The 22,626-nt window shown below is 34.9% G+C and overlaps 3 protein-coding genes and 1 pseudogene across 3 annotated transcripts; 2 read left to right on the top strand and 2 right to left on the bottom strand.

Annotated features, from left to right (window-relative positions):
- The first annotated feature begins 1,158 nt into the window (after positions 1-1,158).
- LOC122282611 (pyrophosphate-energized vacuolar membrane proton pump-like) lies at positions 1,159-2,073 on the top strand. The gene is made up of 2 exons (XM_043094550.1): positions 1,159-1,818; positions 1,955-2,073. The coding sequence occupies exons 1-2, from the start codon at positions 1,534-1,536 to the stop codon at positions 2,006-2,008; spliced, it is 339 nt and encodes a 112-aa protein (XP_042950484.1). The 5' UTR covers positions 1,159-1,533; the 3' UTR covers positions 2,009-2,073.
- Positions 1,269-3,685, bottom strand: LOC122282607 (annotated as a pseudogene).
- A 9,161-nt stretch (positions 3,686-12,846) lies between these two features.
- LOC122282608 (hypersensitive-induced response protein-like protein 1) lies at positions 12,847-16,831 on the top strand. The gene is made up of 6 exons (XM_043094546.1): positions 12,847-13,085; positions 14,491-14,703; positions 15,148-15,268; positions 15,435-15,526; positions 15,614-15,710; positions 16,235-16,831. Exons 2-6 carry the CDS (start codon positions 14,515-14,517, stop codon positions 16,591-16,593), a joined length of 858 nt encoding a protein of 285 aa, XP_042950480.1. The 5' UTR covers positions 12,847-13,085; positions 14,491-14,514; the 3' UTR covers positions 16,594-16,831.
- A 374-nt stretch (positions 16,832-17,205) lies between these two features.
- Positions 17,206-19,641, bottom strand: LOC122282609 (mitochondrial outer membrane protein porin of 36 kDa-like). Its single transcript, XM_043094547.1, has 5 exons — positions 19,306-19,641; positions 19,104-19,190; positions 18,396-18,457; positions 18,001-18,227; positions 17,206-17,838 (listed from the first exon to the last, which is right to left on the bottom strand). Exons 1-5 carry the CDS (start codon positions 19,346-19,348, stop codon positions 17,532-17,534), a joined length of 726 nt encoding a protein of 241 aa, XP_042950481.1. The 5' UTR covers positions 19,349-19,641; the 3' UTR covers positions 17,206-17,531.
- Between the last annotated feature and the right edge of the window lie 2,985 nt (positions 19,642-22,626).

Genomic DNA, 22,626 nt, shown 5'->3' on the forward strand with positions numbered 1-22,626 from the left:
TTATCCATATAATAAATGTTCCTCTATTTATTTTGTATTATTTTATGAATGTAATAATACTGTTTGTCATGTAGTAATAATAATGGAATCAAGATTAACAACAACCAAGGCATCAACTCATTATAGTGATTAGGCAATTTTTTTTAAATTTTTTATTTTTAATCAGGTCTACTTTTTCCTTAATTGGTCGTTGTTGTTTTTGATTGATTGAATTAAATAAATTATATATACGTGCATGACATGACAAATGTCACATGATCAGAAATAGTTAAAAATACAATTATTTTTTGGCATGTGGTCATGATTAATTCCTTCTAAATTGATATTATTCATCATGTATCCTATAGCCAAAAGATTTTGGGGAAGTATACTTGTTATTGGCATCTCTCAGATACAGAGCGAGAGAGAGATCTAGAGAAAAAAATTAATTCTTAGTGGAGAAGTGAAGGGTTGAATTATTGAGCACAACACCTTTTTTCTACATCTCACCAACTCTTTTTTTAGAGTCATTTTCAAAACTTGCTTTTTGTAAGATGAAAAATCAAACAAAGTTGGACCCTCTTTTTTATAAGTTATTCATTTCGATCAATAACCATGCATTATCTTTGTGATCCACGATAATCTCTACATTAAATAAAGCTATCAAAAGATCTCCCAACAAAATATAAAGCATGAAACTAATCATGCCACTAACCTTGTCTTTAGAAGAAGAAGTTAAAGAGGTGCATTATTTTCTAACTTTTTAAAATAATGCATGTTGACGTTCTATTATCTCTTCTATTTTTTTTAAAAAAAAAATAGATTGACACAATACAATCTATTATGTTAATAAATCGTGTTAAGATTTAAAATTTTGACACAATAAAATTAAAGAATCGGATTTCAAAAGAACAACAGTTGATAATGGACCCCACATTGAACGTTGTCCACACTTGTTTGTTTCCTGGAGTTTCATTTTTGGACTTTTTATAGAAGCATGCCCTTTTCCTTTTTTATTTTTTTGGTTTTCAAAAGCATGTTAATAATTAATATATGGGTGGGTGCCTCTCTGGGATGTGGATATGCTGACACTTGACTGGTGGTTTTCCTTGATTTTTCACTGGGATCAATCTATAAGCAGTTCACATAACCTGAGAAATGGGAGAACTACCTGAGCGCTGGCTTTTGCCTTGTCCCATTTTGATGCTTAGGAATTATTTTTTTCCCTGCACTAATATTTTGTGAGAAGCATTAGATTTTATCAAGTGCAAGTCCAAGATTGTACTGTGTTGTGTTGTCAAATATGATTTTATTCGCTACAAGTCCAAGATCGAGATGGGCAAACTACATGACCAAAATACGTTATTGTAGAATCCAAAACTAATTTTTAATCCAATTCAGAACTCTTAATTTGTGCTTTTATTCTAGGGCTTTGCAATTGGTTCAGCTGCTCTGGTGTCCCTGGCCCTCTTTGGTGCTTATGTGAGCCGTGCTGGAATCTTAACAGTTGATGTATTGTCTCCGAAAGTGTTCATTGGTTTGCTTGTGGGAGCAATGCTTCCTTACTGGTTCTCTGCCATGACAATGAAGAGCGTGGGAAGTGCAGCTCTGAAGATGGTTGAGGAAGTGCGCAGGCAATTCAATACCATCCCAGGTCTCATGGAGGGCACTGCCAAGCCTGACTATGCTACCTGTGTTAAGATCTCCACTGATGCTTCCATCAAACAGATGATCCCACCTGGTGCCCTTGTCATGCTCACACCCCTTATTGTCGGTATCCTTTTTGGTGTGGAGACTCTATCTGGTGTCCTTGCCGGATCCCTTGTTTCTGGTGTTCAGGTAATGCTAAGTAGCAATCTAGGTAGCATACCTTTTCAATCAAAATCACGTGGTAGTTTTATTTACGGTCACAAAGGCGTGGTTGCTTGCAGTCATATGATTTGGCATTCATGTTCTTACCTGTCTTCATTGACAGATTGCTATCTCAAAAGGTTTCTCTCTCTTCAAATTTCAAAAGAACAACAGTTGATAATGGACCCACATTGAACGAGATGATAACGTAAGTAAAATAAGCTGTCCTCCACATGCATACAGTTATAAATCGAGTAATGTCAATATAGTTTTTAAAACAAAATAACAGAATTTATTATTAAAAATTGATTTATTTTTTTAAAAAATATATAATATTTATATACTCTATAACTGTTAATATAAAGCATAGTATTTTTCATTTTAATTTCAGGTGATTTATATATTTTTCTAAAAGTTTATTTATTTTTTCTTAGTGTGGCTAGCATACTTTTTAAAGGACCAAAAATACCCATGCTTTTAGCCTACCATCCAGCTTTTAGCCTTTCTCATCACTGAAGCTAAATTGCACAATTCAGACCCACAAGCAAGATGGAAGCTCTCATCTACCGGAGCTCGTCAAAGCTGTACGAATCGCCTATATCTTTTCCATTCTGAACTCGGATTTTTTCCAACTCCTGCAATATCTTTCGCTCCACTTCAGGTCTCGACGACAGGAGCCAAAAGAACCAGCTCAAAGCCGAAGAGGTCGTGTCCCGTCCTGCAAGAATGAAGCTTATGACGATATCCCGGAGAAATTCGGGCGAGTTTTCTTCGTTTGCCATGAACCGGGACAATAGGTCTGCTTATTTTTCAACCTTCTGTTCCGCTCTCGACTGAATAATATCATCCGCAAATTCATGGACCGTCTTGATTGCATTTCTTAGCCTTCGCTCTGGTCCAATGTTTAGAAACTTGTTAATCTTCGCCATAACTGGGATGGCATACATGAACCTTTCGAAACTAAGCGATGCAGCGTCCTCGAAAGCCCGCATGAACTCCGCTCCGGAGGTTCCATCACCGCCGAGACAGCCTGGGTCAACGTTAAAAGCCAGTTTGCAAATGTTGTCGAATGCAAAGCGCTCCAAAATGTCTTGCAAATCCAAGACGCTGGCTGTTTCCGAGGCTCTTGTTAGAATCGGAATAAGTCTCGTATTGATCTCCACGGTTACGTTTTCCATGACAAAGTGGCGCAGCGATTTGGTGTTGAATTCATAGCTAGCGGTTTTTCTCTGGACCTTCCAGAGTTCTCCGTCGGAGTTGAAGATTCCTCGGCCAAGAAAATCTTGGAGAAGAGCTATGAAGCGGTCGCCGTTGGGATAGTTGTCGAAGTTGGTCTTGAGCATGCGCTCAATGTTGGATGGGTTTGCGGTGATGATACCTGTCTTGCCGGGAAGTCGAAATATAGCTGTGTTTGTGGGACAGCTACTGAGTTTCTGTTGTCCAATCAAGAAAACAGTGTCGGTTTTGCAAAAATTCAGGCATCGTTCCGAGTATGGGGTACGACTTAAAACCTTTGTTGATGGATTTCTTTTTGGAAGTACCGTTAAAGAGGAGATAGACGTAAAGAGAAAGAAGGAAGAAGAGGAGGAACGATTGGGCAGAGAAGAGCTCCATAGTCGGGAGAGAGAGAGAGAGGTTTGTGAGAAATGAGTGGGAGTTGAAGAAGAAGTAAAAGATCATAAATGTAAAAAGATTAAAATATCTGTCGGCAAAACAGAAATAAAAGCAAACTGTCCGTAATTTTGGAATAAAGTTAAGGGCAAAATTAGAAATAAAAATGTTAGACAAAAATTCTGTAGCTCAAGCTATTGGCACTTATTAATATTAAGATAAGATATATTACGATAGGGATGGATAAATTTATACTGCGGATTTCAAAATTTTAAAATTGGAAATCAATATCAAGTTCTTAAAAGTCTAGAGGAAGAAAAAATCAGAGTTGTCACTATTATTTCTTAAAAAATATAATTATATCTCACATCATATTTTTAATAATCATTTCATTTTCCTACTATTATTAGTCACACAATTTGATCCTATCTTCTCCCTTGAATGGCGGGTCTAGATTTAAAAATGAGATGAAATAATTTTATATAAAAGTTGAATAAAATATTATTAGAATATTATATTTTAATATTATTAATATTTTAAAATTAAAAAAAATTAAATTAAAATTTTAAAAAGTTAAATTAAAATTCAAAAAAGTTAAATTTGTTGTCTATCTTTACAATTTTACATAATGTTATGGTCCCACATTGGTTATGAATCAAATGGTACGTGTGTATATAAGCCTGGCACCTTCCCCTAATAAGCTGGTTTTCTAGGGTGTAAATCATTGAGCCTTTGGACACATAACAAGTGATATCAGAGCTAGGTTGTGGGCTCCCATGCTGTCTCACCTAACAAAATTCTTTATTGCATATAGATAGTGACTCGCTATTATCTAAATCCAACCTACTGATATAGAATCCCTAATGACCCTATTTTTTTATATCATATAAATCCAATCTTGAGGCAAACAATCCTCAACGACCCCATTATAGAATTTCATGATTTTCTCGGTTCCTTTCACTTCATACTTTATACCCTTTTCCCTCTATTCCAAGGAAAAATTAGGGAAATGCGAACAGGTTTATTAGATTCCATTCATGCTTTTTGAATGCTAGTCTTTCATTTGATGCATACCCAAAAGGTATCCATCCACACTACGCATTTCTCTCTCCAATATCAATTAATTGAAAATCATGTCACCTTTTTATTTTTTTGGTATCTTTTTGCCAGAAAAGCCAAATTCATTCTTTCAACATTAATAGCAAAACAACCAACTAAAACATCATTTATTCTTGTTTCTCAATACTCTTCTGATATATTGTGTACCTGTGACTCCGTGGAAAGCAATATAAAGGAAGAACAAATGAACCTAAAAAAGAGAACTTTATTCGAATCTGCACATCATATATCTGCAATCATTGGGATTTTAAGTTTTAACTGTTACCTTCAAGTTTTATGATTTTTTAAGTTTTATGCTATCAGTTACTTTATTTCTTAAGACTATGAACAAAAATATGTAATGTATAGATAGATTATATATACTATAATACACAAAAAATATTTAAACTCACCTGTTTAATTTTCCTTCAAACTTTAGCACCTCGACACCTGAAACACAGTTGAATGTAGAAAGTACAATGACTTCACCTTGTGGTGATTTGAGAGAGAGTGAGCGAAGAAGAAAGTAAAACAAAGAAAAGCAAATTTCTAAAATATATATGATCGAAAGAGTGAAACAAAGAAAACTGTCTTTCGTATTTGCCTCTTTGGTTTCAACGAGTTTGCCTCTTTGGTTTCTTTTTTGCAATAGGATAACAGTTGCCTCTTCGATTTCTTTTTTTGATAAGGAAAATTTAATTGTAAGTATAATTATATATTAACATGTATATCAATTTAATATAATTAGTCAAAAAGTAAATTTTATTAAAAATAGTACTAATTTAAATTTTAAATATAAAAAAATTAATATTAATACGTAAATTAATATACAACTTTACTTATACATGATAAAACTCTTTTGATAAACGGTTGCCTCTTCATATGATAACGGCCAATTTGCACTTTGGCATATAAGCGGTGCCTCTATAAATCTATAGAAACTCCGCTTCGTGTTAGCCTCTTCACAGTTAACACCTACTAACTCGCTACAGTCAGGAAGTCGGAACTTGGCTTTTATATAATTAAATAAATAATTCTATTCAATGTTTAACATTAAGACCGATTTTGGGAATGTTCACATTTTATTCTTATTTCCGTGCATTCCCTGCAGCATTTTCTTTCCTTATTTGTTTGCATGTCCAGCCTTTACTTTTTTTAATTATTATTTTTGTTATAAAACTAGTGTTTTACAGATACAAAATATTGCCAAGATTTGTAATAAAGAAATTCAATACAGATAACAAATCTTATAAGTTTCGTTTCAGAAAACTCAACAAGAGTATTACTGTTTCTTGACTCAAAACCGAAATGCACAAGATTCACAATAACCACTCTGTTATCAACTATGTCCACAAGATTCACAAAACCAGCAGAATACCAACACAGATATATCCAAGAATATACAGCAGCTTCCAGATCTAATATAATCAAGAATCAACAAAGTAACCGAGAGCAAATATACTAGAAATTAGCAAGAAATAAGCATGAACAATGAAATAAGAAAAATAAGTAAAAACATAGAAAGAACACACCGAGATACGTGGTTCGACCCTAATGATCTACATCCACGACAGGAATGGCCTCAGAGATCCTTTATTGATAAACCAATAATCACAGAGAAGCCTCAGTACATGGTGATACAAAACCCCCTCTTTCTCACATAGAAATCGAACGGATTTCTCACTCAAAGCAAACCCTAAAAAAGGAACCCTAGAACAATCGCCCCTTTTCTCCTTCTCTGCCTCTCTGATTTTACAGCCGATAGAAAATGAGTCTGCCCTAGGGTTACAACACATAAGTGGTATATATATATGGTGCACCAGATCTGCGACAAGTGTCTCACACCCAGCGGCTTGGATCACCTCTTCAGATTGCACGGCACATGCTTCTCACGTACTTGTTTAAAAGCTGACTTAAAGCTTCAGGGAACCAGATCGAGCCACAAGACCTTCACTTAATTAAAACACATTTTAAACTCATTAGTAAGCACAGACAGAAAAGAAGAAATGATTTGACATACACATTACAATTCTCCACCTTGGCAAAACATTTACTTGCCTGGTGTTTATAATGACCCTCATCATTGGTCCATTCCTGCACTGTCCCCCTAATGGGGACTGACTCTTGACTCCATACCTACTAAGTTCAGACAGTGTCTGAACTTTGACCATGGGACAGACTTGGTCATCATATCTGAGGGGTTATCCTCAGTTGAGACCTTTTCCACACCTACTACTTTGGACTCTATAACATCTCTTACAAAGTGAAGCCGTATATCAATGTGTTTAGACCTCTCATGAAAAACTTGGTTTTTAGCTAAGTGAAGTGTGCTTTGATTATCACAATGCACTATGATGTTACCACTGAAAATATTTAATTCACTTGCAATCCCTTTTAACCATATGGCCTCTTTAATAGCTTCTGTCAATGCTATATATTCTGCTTCTGTAGTGGACAATGCCACCATAGATTGCAAGTGTGATTTCCAGCTAATAGCCCCCCCAAAAGCAGTAAATACATATCCAGTTAAAGACTTCCTAGTATCTATGCTCCCAGCAAAATCAGAGTCTACAAAACCAGCCAACTCACAACCCTCTTTCACATTGTTCCCAAAAGTAAGACCCAAGTTAATAGTACCAGCCAGGTATCTTAATACCCATTTAATGGCCTGCCAGTGGGGTTTTCCTGGGTTCCCCATAAATCTACTAACTACACTCACTGCATAGGTTAGATCAGGCCTAAAACAAACCATGGCATACATTATGCTTCCCACCATGCTTGCATAAGGGATTTGTTGCATAAAACTAATATCAGAGTCTGTTTTAGGGGCTTGATCTATTGACAATTTGAAATGTTGTCCTAGGGGTGTAGCTACATGCTTAACATGTTCCATACCAAATCTGTTGAGAATTTTGGAAATGTAATTTTTCTGAGATAAGTAAAGCAGACCAGCATTCCTATCTCTTTCAATTTCCATTCCTAAAATTTTCTTAGCAGGACCCAAATCCTTCATTTCAAATTCTGATTTTAGCATGCTTTTAACTTGATCAATTAAAACTATGTCCTTACAAGCCACCAGCATGTCATCAACATACAATAGGAGATAAATAAATATTCCCTTTTCTTCCTTGTAATAGACACAACTATCATAGCAGCTCCTTTTAAAATCATTATTAATCATGTGTGTATCAAATCTCTTATACCACTGTCTAGGTGATTGTTTGAGACCATACAAAGATTTTTTAAGAAGACACACTTGATTGTTTTTAATTTCTTTGGTAAAAGCTTCAGGAGGCTGCATATAAATTTCTTCTTCAAGTTCTCCATGCAGAAAAACAGTTTTAACATCTAATTGTTCTAGATGTAAATTTTCAAAAGCTGTATAAGCTAGTAGTAGCCTAATGGAGCTGTGTTTAACCACAGGAGAAAAGATTTCATTGAAGTCAATTCCTTCCCTCTGTGTAAACCCTTTGGCTACTAATCTAGCCTTATACCTGGTCCCTTCTACCCCTGGTATGCTTTCCTTTTTCTTATAGATCCACTTGGATCCAACCAGCTTAACCCCTCTAGGTTTAGGCACTAAAACCCAGGTTTTATTTTTATTTAGAGATTCCATTTCCTCATGCATAACAAGGATCCATTTGGGGGAATCCTTGCTAGCCATTGCCTCTTTATAAGTTTTAGGTTCCTGATTAACTATTTCATCAGCTATAGTTAAGGCATACATAGTTAAATCAGCTTGTCCATACCTTATAGGAGCTTTAATAACTCTCTTTTGCCTATCTCTTACTAGATTATAGGAGTTGGCTCCACCTTGAGCCATGTCCCCTAAGTCTTCTTCCTCAGGGTGATTACTTTCCCCAATTTTAGGTTCAGATTGGGCCTTTACTTGCTCCACCTCAATCTGAGATCCTCTTGGGGACTTAACAGTTTCTAGGTCTACCCTTTCTCCCTGTACCCGAGCCATTTGTGACTCATTAAAGGTCACATCCCTGCTTATTATGCTATTATATCTTCCTGGTCCATCTACCCACAGCTTGTAACCCTTAACACCTTCAGGATACCCTATAAAGATGCACTTAAGTGCCCTAGGTTCCAACTTGTCAGTTTTTGAATGTGCATAAGCAACACACCCAAAAACTCTTAGGTAGTCATACTTTGGAGGTTTTCCAAACCATAACTCATGAGGAGTTTTAAAACCTATGGGAGATGAAGGACACTTATTAATAAGATGTACAGCAGTAGTGGCAGCTTCTGCCCAAAATGTTTTGGGCAGCCCTGAGTTTGACAACATGCACCTTACCCTTTCCAATATGGTTCTATTCATTCTTTCAGCTAAGCCATTCTGTTGTGGGGTTTCCCTCACTGTCTTATGCCTAAGAATTCCTTCCTTTTGACAGTACATGTTAAACTCATTTGAGAGAAACTCAAGACCATTGTCAGTTCTTAAGATCTTGAGTTTTCTACCTACTTGGTTCTCTACAAGGGTCTTCCACTCCTTGAACTTTTCAAAGGTGTCACTCTTGTTTTTAAGGATATAAATCCAAACCTTTCTAGAGTAGTCATCCACTAGAGAGAGAAAATAACTTCCCCCACCATGTGAATTTACTCTTGCTGGTCCCCATAGGTCAGAATGAACATAATCTAGGGTTTGCTTAGTGTTGTGGGTTGCTGACTTAAAACTAACCCTCTTTGCCTTTCCATAGATACAATCTTCACAGAAAGGCAAGTTTCCTAGGTTTGGATCACTCAGCAGTCCTTGTTTTTGTAGTTCTAAAAGCCCCCCTTGACTTACATGCCCAAGCCTCCTATGCCATAGTACAACTTTGTTTTCAACTATGTTTTGAGTTGGGGATGCTTCCCCAACTACTGTTTTCCCAAGTAGAGTATATAACCCATTTTTTATTTCTCCTTTCATGATAACTAAGGAACCCTTAGTAACTCTAAGTACCCCTGTCTCAGATTTGAAAGAATAACCTGCCAAGTCAAGCATACCAAGAGAAATTAAATTTCTCTTTAATTCAGGTATGTATCTGACTTCACTCAAAACCTTTTCAATTCCATCATGCATTTTAAGTCTAACTGACCCTATTCCCATGACTTTGCAGGACTTATTGTTACCTAGAATTACATGTCCCCCTTCTTGTTCAGAGAATGTCTCAAACCACTCCCTTACTGGACACATATGAAAAGAGCATCCAGAGTCCATTATCCACTCTGTTTTTGAATCAACCTCACTCACTGTGAGTACCTCAGCACTCTCATACCCTTCTAAAACCACTGAGGCATCCCCTGCCTCTTTGGTTTTATTCTCAGGATTATTTTTCCTATCAGGGCAATCTTTCTTAAAGTGCCCTTCTTTGTGACAGTGGAAACATTTGAATTGTTTCCCCTTTGACTTAGACCTATATCTCTTATTTTCATTTTTGCCCTTCCTTTCTCTCTTTTCTGTTCTACCCCTGACAGACAAGCCTTCCCCATGATTCTGTTTGGTATCTCCCCTACTTTGAAGTTCCCTAGTATGAAGTACAGATTGTACTTCATCTAGTGTCAAAGAGTCCCTACCATACATCATGGTTTCTTTTAGACTTAGGTATGATGAGTCCAAAGAACTCATCAAGAGGATGGCCTGATCCTCATCCTCCACCTTAATGTCTATATTGGCTAAGTCTAATATGATTTTGTTGAATTCATCTAGGTGCTGTCCTATTGGAGTCCCAGGGGTCATCTTGAAGGTATACAGTTTTGTTTTCTTGTGTAATCTATTTGCTAAAGACTTTGTCATATATAGGTTTTCTAATTTCAGCCAAATGCCTGCAGCCGTGTCCTCACTAGCCACCTCTCTCAGGACTTTATCCCCAAGAGAGAGGATTAGGGCACTATGGGCTTTCTGGAGAATGTCCCTCTGGACAGACCCCTTATCTTCCTCTTTCGAGGAAGAGCCCTTCTGTTTCTCACCTAGGAGAGCATCCTGCAGTCCATGTTGGACTAGCAGTGCTCTCATCTTGATTCTCCATAGGCCAAAATCATTTTCACCAGTGAATTTCTCTATATCAAATCTCATGGTCCCCATGAAACCTGGCTCTAGATACCAATTGTTATAAAACTAGTGTTTTACAGATACAAAATATTGCCAAGATTTGTAATAAAGAAATTCAATACAGATAACAAATCTTATAAGTTTCGTTTCAAAAAACTCAACAAGAGTATTACTGTTTCTTGACTCAAAACCGAAATGCACAAGATTCACAATAACCACTCTGTTATCAACTATGTCCACAAGATTCACAAAACCAGCAGAATACCAACACAGATATATCCAAGAATATACAGCAGCTTCCAGATCCAATATAATCAAGAATCAACAAAGTAACCGAGAGCAAATATACTAGAAATTAGCAAGAAATAAGCATGAACAATGAAATAAGAAAAATAAGTAAAAACATAGAAAGAACACACCGAGATACGTGGTTCGACCCTAATGGTCTACATCCACGGCAGGAATGGCCTCAGAGATCCTTTATTGATAAACCAATAATCACAGAGAAGCCTCAGTACATGGTGATACAAAACCCCCTCTTTCTCACATAGAAATCGAACGGATTTCTCACTCAAAGCAAACCCTAGAAAAGGAACCCTAGAGCAATCGTCCCTTTTCTCCTTCTCTGCCTCTCTGATTTTACAGCCGATAGAAAATGAGTCTGCCCTAGGGTTACAACACATAAGTGGTATATATATATATATGGTGCACCAGATCTGCGACAAGTGTCTCACACCCAGCGGCTTGGATCACCTCTTCAGATTGCACGGCACATGCTTCTCACGTGCTTGTTTAAAAGCTGACTTAAAGTTTCAGGGAACCAGATCGAGCCACAAGACCTTCACTTAATTAAAACACATTTTAAACTCATTAGTAAGCACAGACAGAAAAGAAGAAATGATTTGACATACACATTACAATTTTTATGTTCAAGCCCAAAATTTATTTTTTTATTATTTTTATAAGAAAAATAAATATTTCAAAACTAATAAAAATATAAAAATTAATACTATATAATTGTGATAATGCTTTATTTAAAAGAGCAAAATTATGTATAATTAGCAATTATCACGATTTCCAACCAGCTTATTGTTAATCTTTAGCAATTAAAGCGACTAATAAAAATAAAAAAACTATAAAATTAACTTTTTTTTGTCATTTTCGGTAACAAAATTTTTTATGAATATACAAAGTATTACGAATAGTAAAGAAATTTCACATGCCTTAGTACTCACTGTGAGTAAAAGTTTTAGCCAATATAAAATATAACCTTTACTTATGATAAATATGACTTGAATTTCTATCTAAAAGTAAGTTTTAAATCAAATCTTATCAGGGTGTATACTCAACAAATAAATCATTCTAAATGTTGTACAATACTCTTAATAACGTAATATGAGACCCGAATAATGTAAGTATAATAAAATATGTAACGTATAAATTATAAGAAGAAATGTTTGCAAAGAAAAAAAAAAAATACTCATGGAAGGATGCCGAAAATATAATTTATATCACACTTCATTATATAGGCCGGCATGTCAAAGTCTAAACTATGCAATCCTTAAGATCAAATAAGGATTTTATTGACAACTTATTTATATTTACTACTCTTATAAGAAAAATAAATATTTTAAAATTAATAAAAATATAAGAATTAGTACTAAATAATTGTAATAATGCTTTATTTAAATTAATAAAATTATGCACAATTTAGTTATTATCAATTATATTTTTGGGTAGTGAAAATGTTCTGTTTAATCTACAAAATATGTACAAATAAATTTAGGGATGGATATATATATATATATATATATATATATATTACGATAGGGATGGATAAATTTATACTGCGGATTTCAAAATTTTAAAATTGGAAATCAATATCAAGTTCTTAAAAGTCTAAAGGAGGAAAAAAACAGGGTTGTCACTATTATTTTTCAAAAAAATAAAATATAAAATAAAATTATATCGCACATCATGCTTTTAATAATCATTTCATTATTACTATTATTAGTCACACAATTTGATCATATCTTTTTCCTTCAAGGGCGGGTTTGGATTCAGAGATTAGATGAAAGTTGAATAAAATATTATTAAAATATTATTTTTTTAATATTATTATTATTTTAAAATTTTAAAAAATTGAATTAAAATTTTAAAAAATTAATTAAAATTTAAAAAATTATAATAATAAAGTGAAATGAGATGAAACGTTTTTTAAATTAAAATATATCCTAACTGAAAAAGATAAACCTGGCCAATGAGAGAGCAGAAAAGGAGGTATGAGAAATTTCTATGGATTGAATTGATATCAGTGGGCTTGGCCGCTTGGGGGTCGCTATAGCGGGGCCGTAGCCGCCTTACTGCCTGGTTCTTGACCCAGTTCTTGACTTCATCCTGAATCAAGGGCGAAGTTTCTCACCATCCCGGGTAGTGCTTACAATAATAACGCAGTTTTTGTTTCTTATCTTCGTCTTCTGGGATCAGTTAAGAAAAGAAAATACAGGTAAGAGTTTTTCATTTCAATTCAATACGATAAATGGGTCTCTGTGGAAATTATGTTTTGCTTTACAAACTTGATATTTTATCTTTGAAAAGTTAAGGAAAACACTCTGTGTTCTATAAATTGGTTTCTTTCACAATTTGGTTTCTTTTTTCTTCATGTAATTGTTTCGCTATCATTTATGGAATATCTGAATTTAATATATGGGATTGAATATTGTGAAGCAGAACAAGAACCCGATAAGATTTTCCAGCTAAGACGGCAAAAGATTAGCTCTCATAGCCCAAAATTTCTTAGTGCCTTTTACAAATATTCTTTTAACGTTTCTTAGTCTTTGTTGCTCTGTATTATAATAGTAATATTTTTATAGGTTGTATCACGATGGATACTATCTGTCATGCTGCAAACTTTTCAGAGTATTTCCTTGATGTGGTTTTGAGGTTTGTCCTAACAGTTGGCTGCTATTCCAAACAAAATTTTATACCTAAGGTAGACTTATTTGAAAGTGAATGAAATCTTGTATTTAAAAAAATAAAAATAAAATTGATGGTTTTCTATGTAGAAGGTTGTTAGAGTCGTCCTGGCATTCGTGTATACAGCTCAGGTAGCTTAATCCTAATGGCTTTTAATGGCGAATAGGCACAACCGTTTAAGTTGTTGACTATCATTGGTATACTCAAAATTATATCATATTTAAATGGTTAAAATTAAAAAAAAAAAAATACAGCATTGTCTTATTGGGGTCTATATAAGTGGCTCAAAAGTCTGGTTTGTTTGAATTGCCTGCTGCCTTTTTTCTTACCAAAGTAAGCGTCTTCTCTCTACTCTTCTAAACCTATGAGTTATCTCTTTCGATATAAAACGTGCTCGGTATGTGTATTCATGACATGAATTTTCTTTTTCTTTTTCTTTTTCATTTTTAAACCTCCTTTCCCTGCATATACTTTTTGCCTACTTTTTATTAAATTTATGCATGGAGCAATTTCCGATATTCTTCAAAAAATGAAATTAAAAAAATAGCAATCAATCTGTGGTAAATTCTACTGAATTGTTTATAATATATATTTTTTTGATAAGTGAATTGTTTATAATATTTATGAACAGCATAATTTTTTTTTAACTATTTTTTCAATTATGGGTCTCAGGTTTATTTTAGGGACCCGGACTTCAAGGAGTATAGCTTTTGTGTAGGTTGCTATTTGGTGTGTCTACTGGTCTGTCATAAAAAAGGGTTTCTGGAGAATAACTCTTGTGGTTGTATGTTTTATTATTGGTAGAGTTTGCACGGTCCATGGGGTTTCTGACATAAAGAAAACTATGTTTTAGTCTCTATTACTTGCATACAAAGTTTTGATTGTCATTATTTTCTATTGACAATTAGTTTTTGATTTCTGTGCATAAATATTAGAGATAATCAAATAGCAAAGAGAAGATGGGTAATCTGTTTGGTTGTGTACAAATTGACCAATCGACTGTGGCTATCAAGGAAAGATTTGGCAAATTTGATGAAGTACTTCAGCCAGGATGCCATTGCTTGCCTTGGTGCCTTGGAAGCCAGCTTGCCGGGCATCTCACTCTTCGGTTGCAGCAATTGGATGTGAAGTGCGAGACCAAGACAAAGGTTTGTAAATTTACATAACCATGGAGATGACTTAACCTTTTCGTCTTGTGACACAGGGTAGTGCTACCAAAGCACGTAGTAACAAGCATATAAAAGGCATCACTTGAAAGGCTTGCTTAAAGCATGTGGTGAAATTTTCTCACCTATAAATTTATGCTGTTTCAATGCAGATCGATTTGTGTTTTAGTCATTGAAACATTTTTGTATGTTTATCCTTTATTTTTGGAGTCCAGAGGAATTAATGGGGGAAATACTGTAGTTTATATGGAAAGAAAGATAACTCGAATGGAAATTATTTTGACAAGGCTGTTGTTAATTGTTACATGTGCCTCGGCCATGTGGGGTTATTGATCTTTGTGATCATTTGTTCTCCAGGACGCCTATTTATGTGGATTAATAATATTTCTTCTTGCTTGTCAAAAAAAAAAAAAATTTGTTCTCCAGGACAATGTTTTTGTCAATGTCGTTGCATCCATTCAATACCGTGCCCTGGCTGACAAGGCAAGTGATGCCTTCTACAAACTCAGCAACACAAGAACCCAAATCCAAGCTTATGTTTTTGATGGTATAAACTGGAAATCCTACTGATACTATACTGACGTGCATGTGACTTGATGTGATATCTTGCTGGGATTAATTTCTATTTCTGTCTTCTGTATGTTTTTAGAACTAAAATTATATTAATCACAAATATTATCAGCTAAATGGAGTTTCCTTTTTCATGAAATTAGTAATCAGAGCTAGTGTCCCAAAGCTTAACTTGGATGATGCTTTTGAGCAGAAAAATGATATTGCCAAAGCTGTGGAAAATGAACTTGAGAAGGTAGACTATCTGATGAATTAACGGTAGTGAAGATCACAGAGGCTATAATTTGTGAAACTGTTGTTCTTCCTTTGTGATTGCTCACAGGCTATGTCTGCTTATGGGTATGAAATCGTACAAACACTTATAGTTGATATTGAACCAGATGAGCATGTGAAGCGAGCAATGAATGAAATTAATGCAGGTATGTTACATCACAGATTTCTTTTCTCACTTTGAATTTGTGAATTTTTCCCTTGCTATTTAACCCATCTCAGTGTTTATGTGGAGATGCTAAATTTCAGTATCATCTGATGAAGTTGTCATTGTTCAATGTTAAAGTTGTTGTGCTAGAAGATTGTCAATGGGGTACCCTGTCAAATGGTTATTCTTGTGTACCCCATGTCCATGCCTACCAAGGGGCTGGATTTAATATAACTTAGATATGGTAACCAGAGTTGTTTTCTCAATTGTTTTTCTAAAATCAGTAACAACTACGGAATAAGCTGTTTCCTAGAAATAAGGGTGCCAAGCTTTATGAATTTCCTGAGTTTTAACCGGATATAATCTAGTTTACTTTACTAAAATCTTCTGGCGACTGTTCGGTTAGTGTTTGCCGCTATATGGTCAAGTTATTGTCCTCTGCTCCATCTTCTCTTGGAGTTTTAAGTTTCTTTTATTTAGTAGAGTTTATATTTATTTATTTTTCTCAAAACATTGTGTTGTCAGCTGCAAGACTGAGGGTGGCAGCTAATGAGAAGGCAGAGGCTGAGAAGATCTTGCAAATTAAACGAGCTGAGGGTGAGGCCGAGTCTAAGTATTTGTCTGGTCTGGGTATCGCTCGCCAGCGTCAAGCTATTGTGGATGGCTTGAGAGACAGTGTGCTAGGCTTCTCTATTAATGTGCCTGGGACCACAGCAAAGGATGTCATGGACATGGTACTTGTTACCCAGTATTTTGACACCATGAAAGAAATTGGTGCTGCCTCAAAATCATCTGCCGTGTTCATCCCACATGGACCTGGTGCGGTTCGTGATGTAGCTACTCAAATCCGTGATGGCCTTCTTCAGGCTTCTAGTCACCAGTAGTGTTGATTTTCTATTTTTATGCCTCTAATAAGTTCGTGCATGGATGTTGATATTTATATGCAACTTGTTCAGTGTGCTATATTCTAACATGAGTGACTGTTATATTAGTTTGTGAACAATGATTATCACTGTGAATGGGAAGTTTGAAGATGTCCCAAGTATGTTAAGTTGATCATTTCGAAACTATGTAAGTTGTCCCAAGTACTGTCATATTATTTGAGAGTTCTTCCTTCCGAAACTTGATCCTTGTGCAATGTCTTGATTCAAGTAATGAAAGAAGAGAAATACAACGAAATGTGCTTATTCTTTACAAAGGTTGAGCTAATAAATAGAGACACAAAACATTGTTTATTTAAGGCTTCAGCAGACGCAACAAACATTTCCTTTTAGCATAATCATATATGGGAATTTCTTTTGATAAATATCTGGGAAAAATTACGAAAGCGCAATGCTTTGGTTATCTCGACTTCCACTTGGCATGGGTTTCAATGCAATAGGCCTGTGTATGTCTTTGTATCCACTTGGCAACTTAAGCTCATAGAGACACATAAAACCTTGTGAAATTCAAGTTTTCTCAAATATTTAATGCCACCAACCCTCTTTGCTAGATCCTTTGTTCAAAATATATCATCCTTTTCTTTTCCATTCATTATTAATTTTGCCATCTTCTGGATACCGGTATACATATATCTTCACTTTCTCTAGTGCATGCCCAATGGAAGTGATACAGACGTATACACTTACTTCTTCTCCTTCCTCTTAAAAAAATACAAATAAATTATTTTACTTTTACTAGAATAATACCTCTAACTTACTATTAAAGTATTTGACTCAATATCTTTTTCTATGACACGCAAAAATTATTCCAGGGAAACCATAAGTTCCATATGTTTGTACTTTTGTTGTGTGGATATAGAAGCTTTCTGTACTGGCTTCTTCTAAAGGTTGAATGCCACAGACAGACCAAGCTTAGGAACACTCCTTATGTCCATAAAATCCAGCTCTCCACCAATTGTTAGAACAAGCTTTTCGAACAACTCTTGCTGAATAAGAGCTCCTGCCCTGCCATACGTGCTTAATCTTGCCTTCAACAATGTAAAAGGAAGTATTGCATGCTGGCCACCAATAGTGAGGGCAGTGTCATTGACTGAAAAAGTATGCTTGAGTTCCGCTGCAACGGCAGTGTTGGTTGGAGGGTTGATCACACGGCAACAGGAAACCTTCCAAGTGTCAAGCATGTCATTCCTGCATTGTTAGAGAAACTTAGCTCATCAAACATTTGAGTTCATGTTCATAGTAAATAGAGATTAGAAAATTTCTGTTTACTTCTCAAAGTAAACAACTTTCTTTCTTTTTCTTTTCTTCTAAAAGTTTCTTTCTCCAACATTTCATGGGAATAATGCTCACAAGTTTATGGAAGCAATAAGGAAGTCACTGTTGAAGCTCAAACCAGCATTGATTTTATTGAGTGTTCTAGTTGATATGTCAAAGGCGAGGTCAGTTCCAAGAGATAGAAAATCGCTTCCTACGACACCCGAAAAGTTTAGGAGGGGCTTATATCCTGTAATTGGGTTTCCTTTCAACCCCAATCCTCCGGTTATCCCAGCATAGTTTCCCAAGTATTGCAGCTCCACCTGTTACCACAATCAGTGAATAAGTGTTGTCTAAGAATTGGTTCTCCTGTACTTTATAACATGGCTCTGGCTCAACAAGGAAGAGGGAATCAAAAGTAGACAAGGAAAAGAAAACTAAATAGTAATGCTAAACTTGTTCAGATTTCAGATGGCAAGAAAGTGACCTACTCTTGCAGAATCCGGAATGTCTAGGTTAAAAAGGGTCCTTAGTCCAGGTGCAATGTCTCCAACTGTAAGAGTCATAGGAAACTTAAATATCAGATTAAGTTCCATCTACTTGTTGTCAATTGCAGTTCTGTAACAAAAGCATGATGGCAGGGAAGAGAGCTAGTATTATTGCCACTCTACAGTGCTACTAGCTCTCTTGATTATGGGGTTTATTGCAAATTATCAAGCAATTTATTTAGTTCTAACTAACATAGATTTAATACAAAATTATGGTCTGTCCCTTTAATTTACATAATCATTTGACTACTTGCTTGTATACAATGGCTGGCAGAAATTAAAGAATTACTAGGACCACACAATGGCAGAAATTTTATAGACACAGGGAAACAGCATTTGTTCACGACTGCAATGAGACTAGTCCAAATTAAAGAACAAATGCTTTTAAGATGCTGTCTTCATTTTTTCACAAAGGGAAATGATTATAAATGTTTCTTAACCATTCAAGACTAGTTAGGACGAGGACAGAAGGAATGGTTTATGCAACACCATGAATCCAGAGCTTAACATCTAAGAAACTAGAATGCAGATTAGGCAAAAAATTGAATCTGCAAAACATGTTGAGAATGAATTAATTATTCCTAGCCTTCTTTAGCTGAACAAAGTCACATAATAATAAACCGTAGCTTACTAAGATTAAGAGGAAATTACTTCGACAGGTGATATCAAGGCTGCAATCAAAGCCTTGAAACTGGCAGAGATTAGGTGGCTGCTGAGCATAGCCTTTGTATAGAAGATCTAACATAGAAGTGAAGTGAATCCATGTGAGTATACACCACAAAAGAGAAGCCACAAGCAACTTTAGTAATAAATAATTCTAGAGATAAATTAGAAACCACAAAGGAAATATAACCTCTGGCCCTTTTGCCTATTTCATAGTATAAACCAGGGAACATGGTTATTTGTTATTAAAAACCTGTGATGATGATCAATATTTTTGCTTTCAAGAATTAGAATTGGTTGGCATTAAATTTATTGAAACTGGGAAGAAGCAGCCACAGAGGAAGTTTCCTTTTGTACTGAGAGACGGAAGAATGGTTGAGTGAAATTTCCAAGAACCCGTTGGAAGGTGATTTAGCGGACCATTTAATCCAGAATGTGGTCTAATTTTTATCGAGCTGTCTTGCTTCTTTTCGACACTTCCATCTTACAGTACATGCGACAGTAAGGAGGAACAAAAACAGCAAGAAAACGTCTTAACTGAGCTGAAGCAGCACAGAGAATAGACTGCTGTACGATTATTTGGTTCCTTTACCTTGTCAGTACAATAAATTGTTGTAGACGTAAATTTCCCAAACCTCGTCTCCCATCACCGAATGGGATAGCCTGCACATCAAAGGTTGATAGCGATGCCGCAACGACTCCAATGCCTAAGTTAGTAAAGAATTGTATATATAACTCAGGTGTAAAATCAAAGGTATCTAGAATTACTTGATACCCATATATAGAAGCGTCGGGATGTATAGGATTATCACTGACACTCGATTAACTTCACGGCTAAATAGGCATGAATTTTAACTCTAATAAATAGAAATTATCTGTTTGCCACATTCCTTATCCATACTGCTAATCAGGAGAGTATCAGGCCTTCCGACTTGGGCCATGTCCATTATCAGCACCTGTATTCGGGGTTTGGCCTGTATTAGACCTCCAGTTACTCTCCTAATTTTCTTTGCTTGTAGGTGTAGGGAATTCTTATTACAGTGAATCCATCTTTACGACTGATTTTGACTATATATATCTTGTCAAAATTTGAGATTTTAATTGGTCGTGCATCCTCATAAAAACCCCGTGAATTAAAAATAAAAAATAAAATAATTGAGGTGACACGATCTAACGGTCGGATCTTAACAAAGGATGAGTTTCTATTCAAAATTTTAAAATGGGAAGTTGATTTCTGAAATTAATAACTTAAGTTCCCATTGAAAATGAAAATATAAAATGGGGGGCGGGGGGTTAATTAATGTACGTTGTTTCCTCCACAACTATTCAAAGTCATTTGTTCTAAGATTCTGATGGGGGATCACGTCTTTTGGGATTTAGCATCAAATCCACGCTACCCCATGTGAATTTGGGTCTACATATGTAATCATCTTTCGTCACAGTGAAAAGGGCCAATGAGACTGCTTGCTTCACCCACTTACATTATGCAGTTTTCCAGATTAATGGACCTATACAGCTAACAACACCGAGTAATCATGACTCTACAGTTCTTCTGGACATCATCCTTGCATGCATCACACACCTGTTAAAGAAAAAAGAGTTTTAATTAAGAGTTTTGCTACATATAAATACAATTACGTATTAATTTGTGTATCAATATTGATTTATTTATATTTAAAATTTAAATTGACATTATTTTTAATAAAATCTACTTTTTGATCAATCACATCATATTAATACACAAATCAGTGTACAATTATACTTGTAATTATATTTTTCTTTTAGTTAATTTGTGTAAGCTGTCTGTTACAAGAGTTTTAAAAAAAGTGATACCCATCGTTAAAATAAAAAAAAAAACTACTTTTTCATTGTAAGTCCCATATTTTCGTTGTACTTGTCCTAGGTTCACAAATTATTTTTCAAAATTTGAAACTGAAATTAAAATAATAATAATAATAATAATAATAATAATATTTTTAATGAACTATCACATTAGTTGGGGTTAAATTGGTTTTTAAAATAGTTATATAGATATCATTAGGGGTGAGCATCGGCCGGTCCGGACCGGCAAAACCGACCGGACCGGCACTATTTGGACCGGACCGGACCGGACCGAATTGGGTCCGGTCCGGTCCGGTCCCATTTTTAAGGGACCGAAAAGATTCGGTCCGGTCCCGGTCCGGGAGTTTTTCACCCCGGACCGGACCGGACCGGACCGAATAAAAAAAAAAAAAATATTATTTATATATATTATTTATATAATAGTATTAGCATATTACTAATATATATAATAGTATACTATATGTATATATATTAAATATATTACAATATAATTACATAAATATTAAAAAAAATGTCATTAAATATTAGCATATTATATAAATATATAGTTATCACTATTACTATTATTACATATAGTTATTAGTTATAGTATAGTTATTATTACATATATTTATTAGTTATAGTATTATTACTAATAGACTAATAGACTAATAGTATTAGCATATTACTAATATATATATAATACTATATGTATATATATTAAATATATTACAATATAATTACATAAATATTAAAAAAAATGTCATTAGATAAAAAAAAAAAAAAAAAAAAAAAAAAAAAAAAAAAAAAACAACCTTGGACCGAATGGACCGACCGGACCGGACCGGACCGAATAGGACCGGACCGGACCGGTCCTGATGGAGTTCGGTCCGGTCCAGGGTTGGAAAACCCTGGACCGAATAGGTCCGGTCCGGTCCACAAAACCTCCCCGGACCGGACCGGACCGGACCGAACTCACCCCTAGATATCATTATGTTTTTTCTAATATAAAAAATGACTTGTAAGATATTTATTTTTTCACCCCAATAACGTCTCCATTTCCTTTCTTTCTATCATATATATAATTTTCAAACATATAGCGTTGATGCTATTGAATCATGCGGTTCTAACCCTAAATTAAATGATCACAACTTACACTTAGAATTTTAAATGTTTGACGGTCTCATTAGAGACACTTCCTCTTTTTTCTTTTGTTTGTTGAGTTTATGGAGTCTGATTTATTCTTATGATGGCCTAATTTGATAACTCAATTGACAAAGTTTTGTTACGATTTTTTTATGGAATTTCAGTGAGGGTTGGGCTTATTCAAAATACAAACTTCGTGAAATAGGTCACTCGAGCAAAACTTAGGCAGAAAGTTCACTTGAGATTCGCTCGCACGAATAACCTATAAATTGCAAAATTAAGGTTTCCACCATATAACCCTATATACATGTTTATTATGAAAAATATGTTTGTTTTTAGGTAATTTTGCCCCCAGTATACTAACATTCTTCAAGATAATAAAATCCTCTACAACTCCGTAGACGTAGACATGATATTGAACTACGTAAATCTTTGTATCCTATAATTGATTTCTTGTTTTTCTTTTTTACTACCTTAATTTTTTGCATCGTTGTTTGTAACATCGTTCACATTATTTCCTCTATATTTGATTTATTACTATTAG

This window comes from Carya illinoinensis, chromosome 11, assembly GCF_018687715.1.
Source record: "Carya illinoinensis cultivar Pawnee chromosome 11, C.illinoinensisPawnee_v1, whole genome shotgun sequence".
NCBI classification, from domain to species: Eukaryota; Viridiplantae; Streptophyta; class Magnoliopsida; order Fagales; family Juglandaceae; genus Carya; species Carya illinoinensis.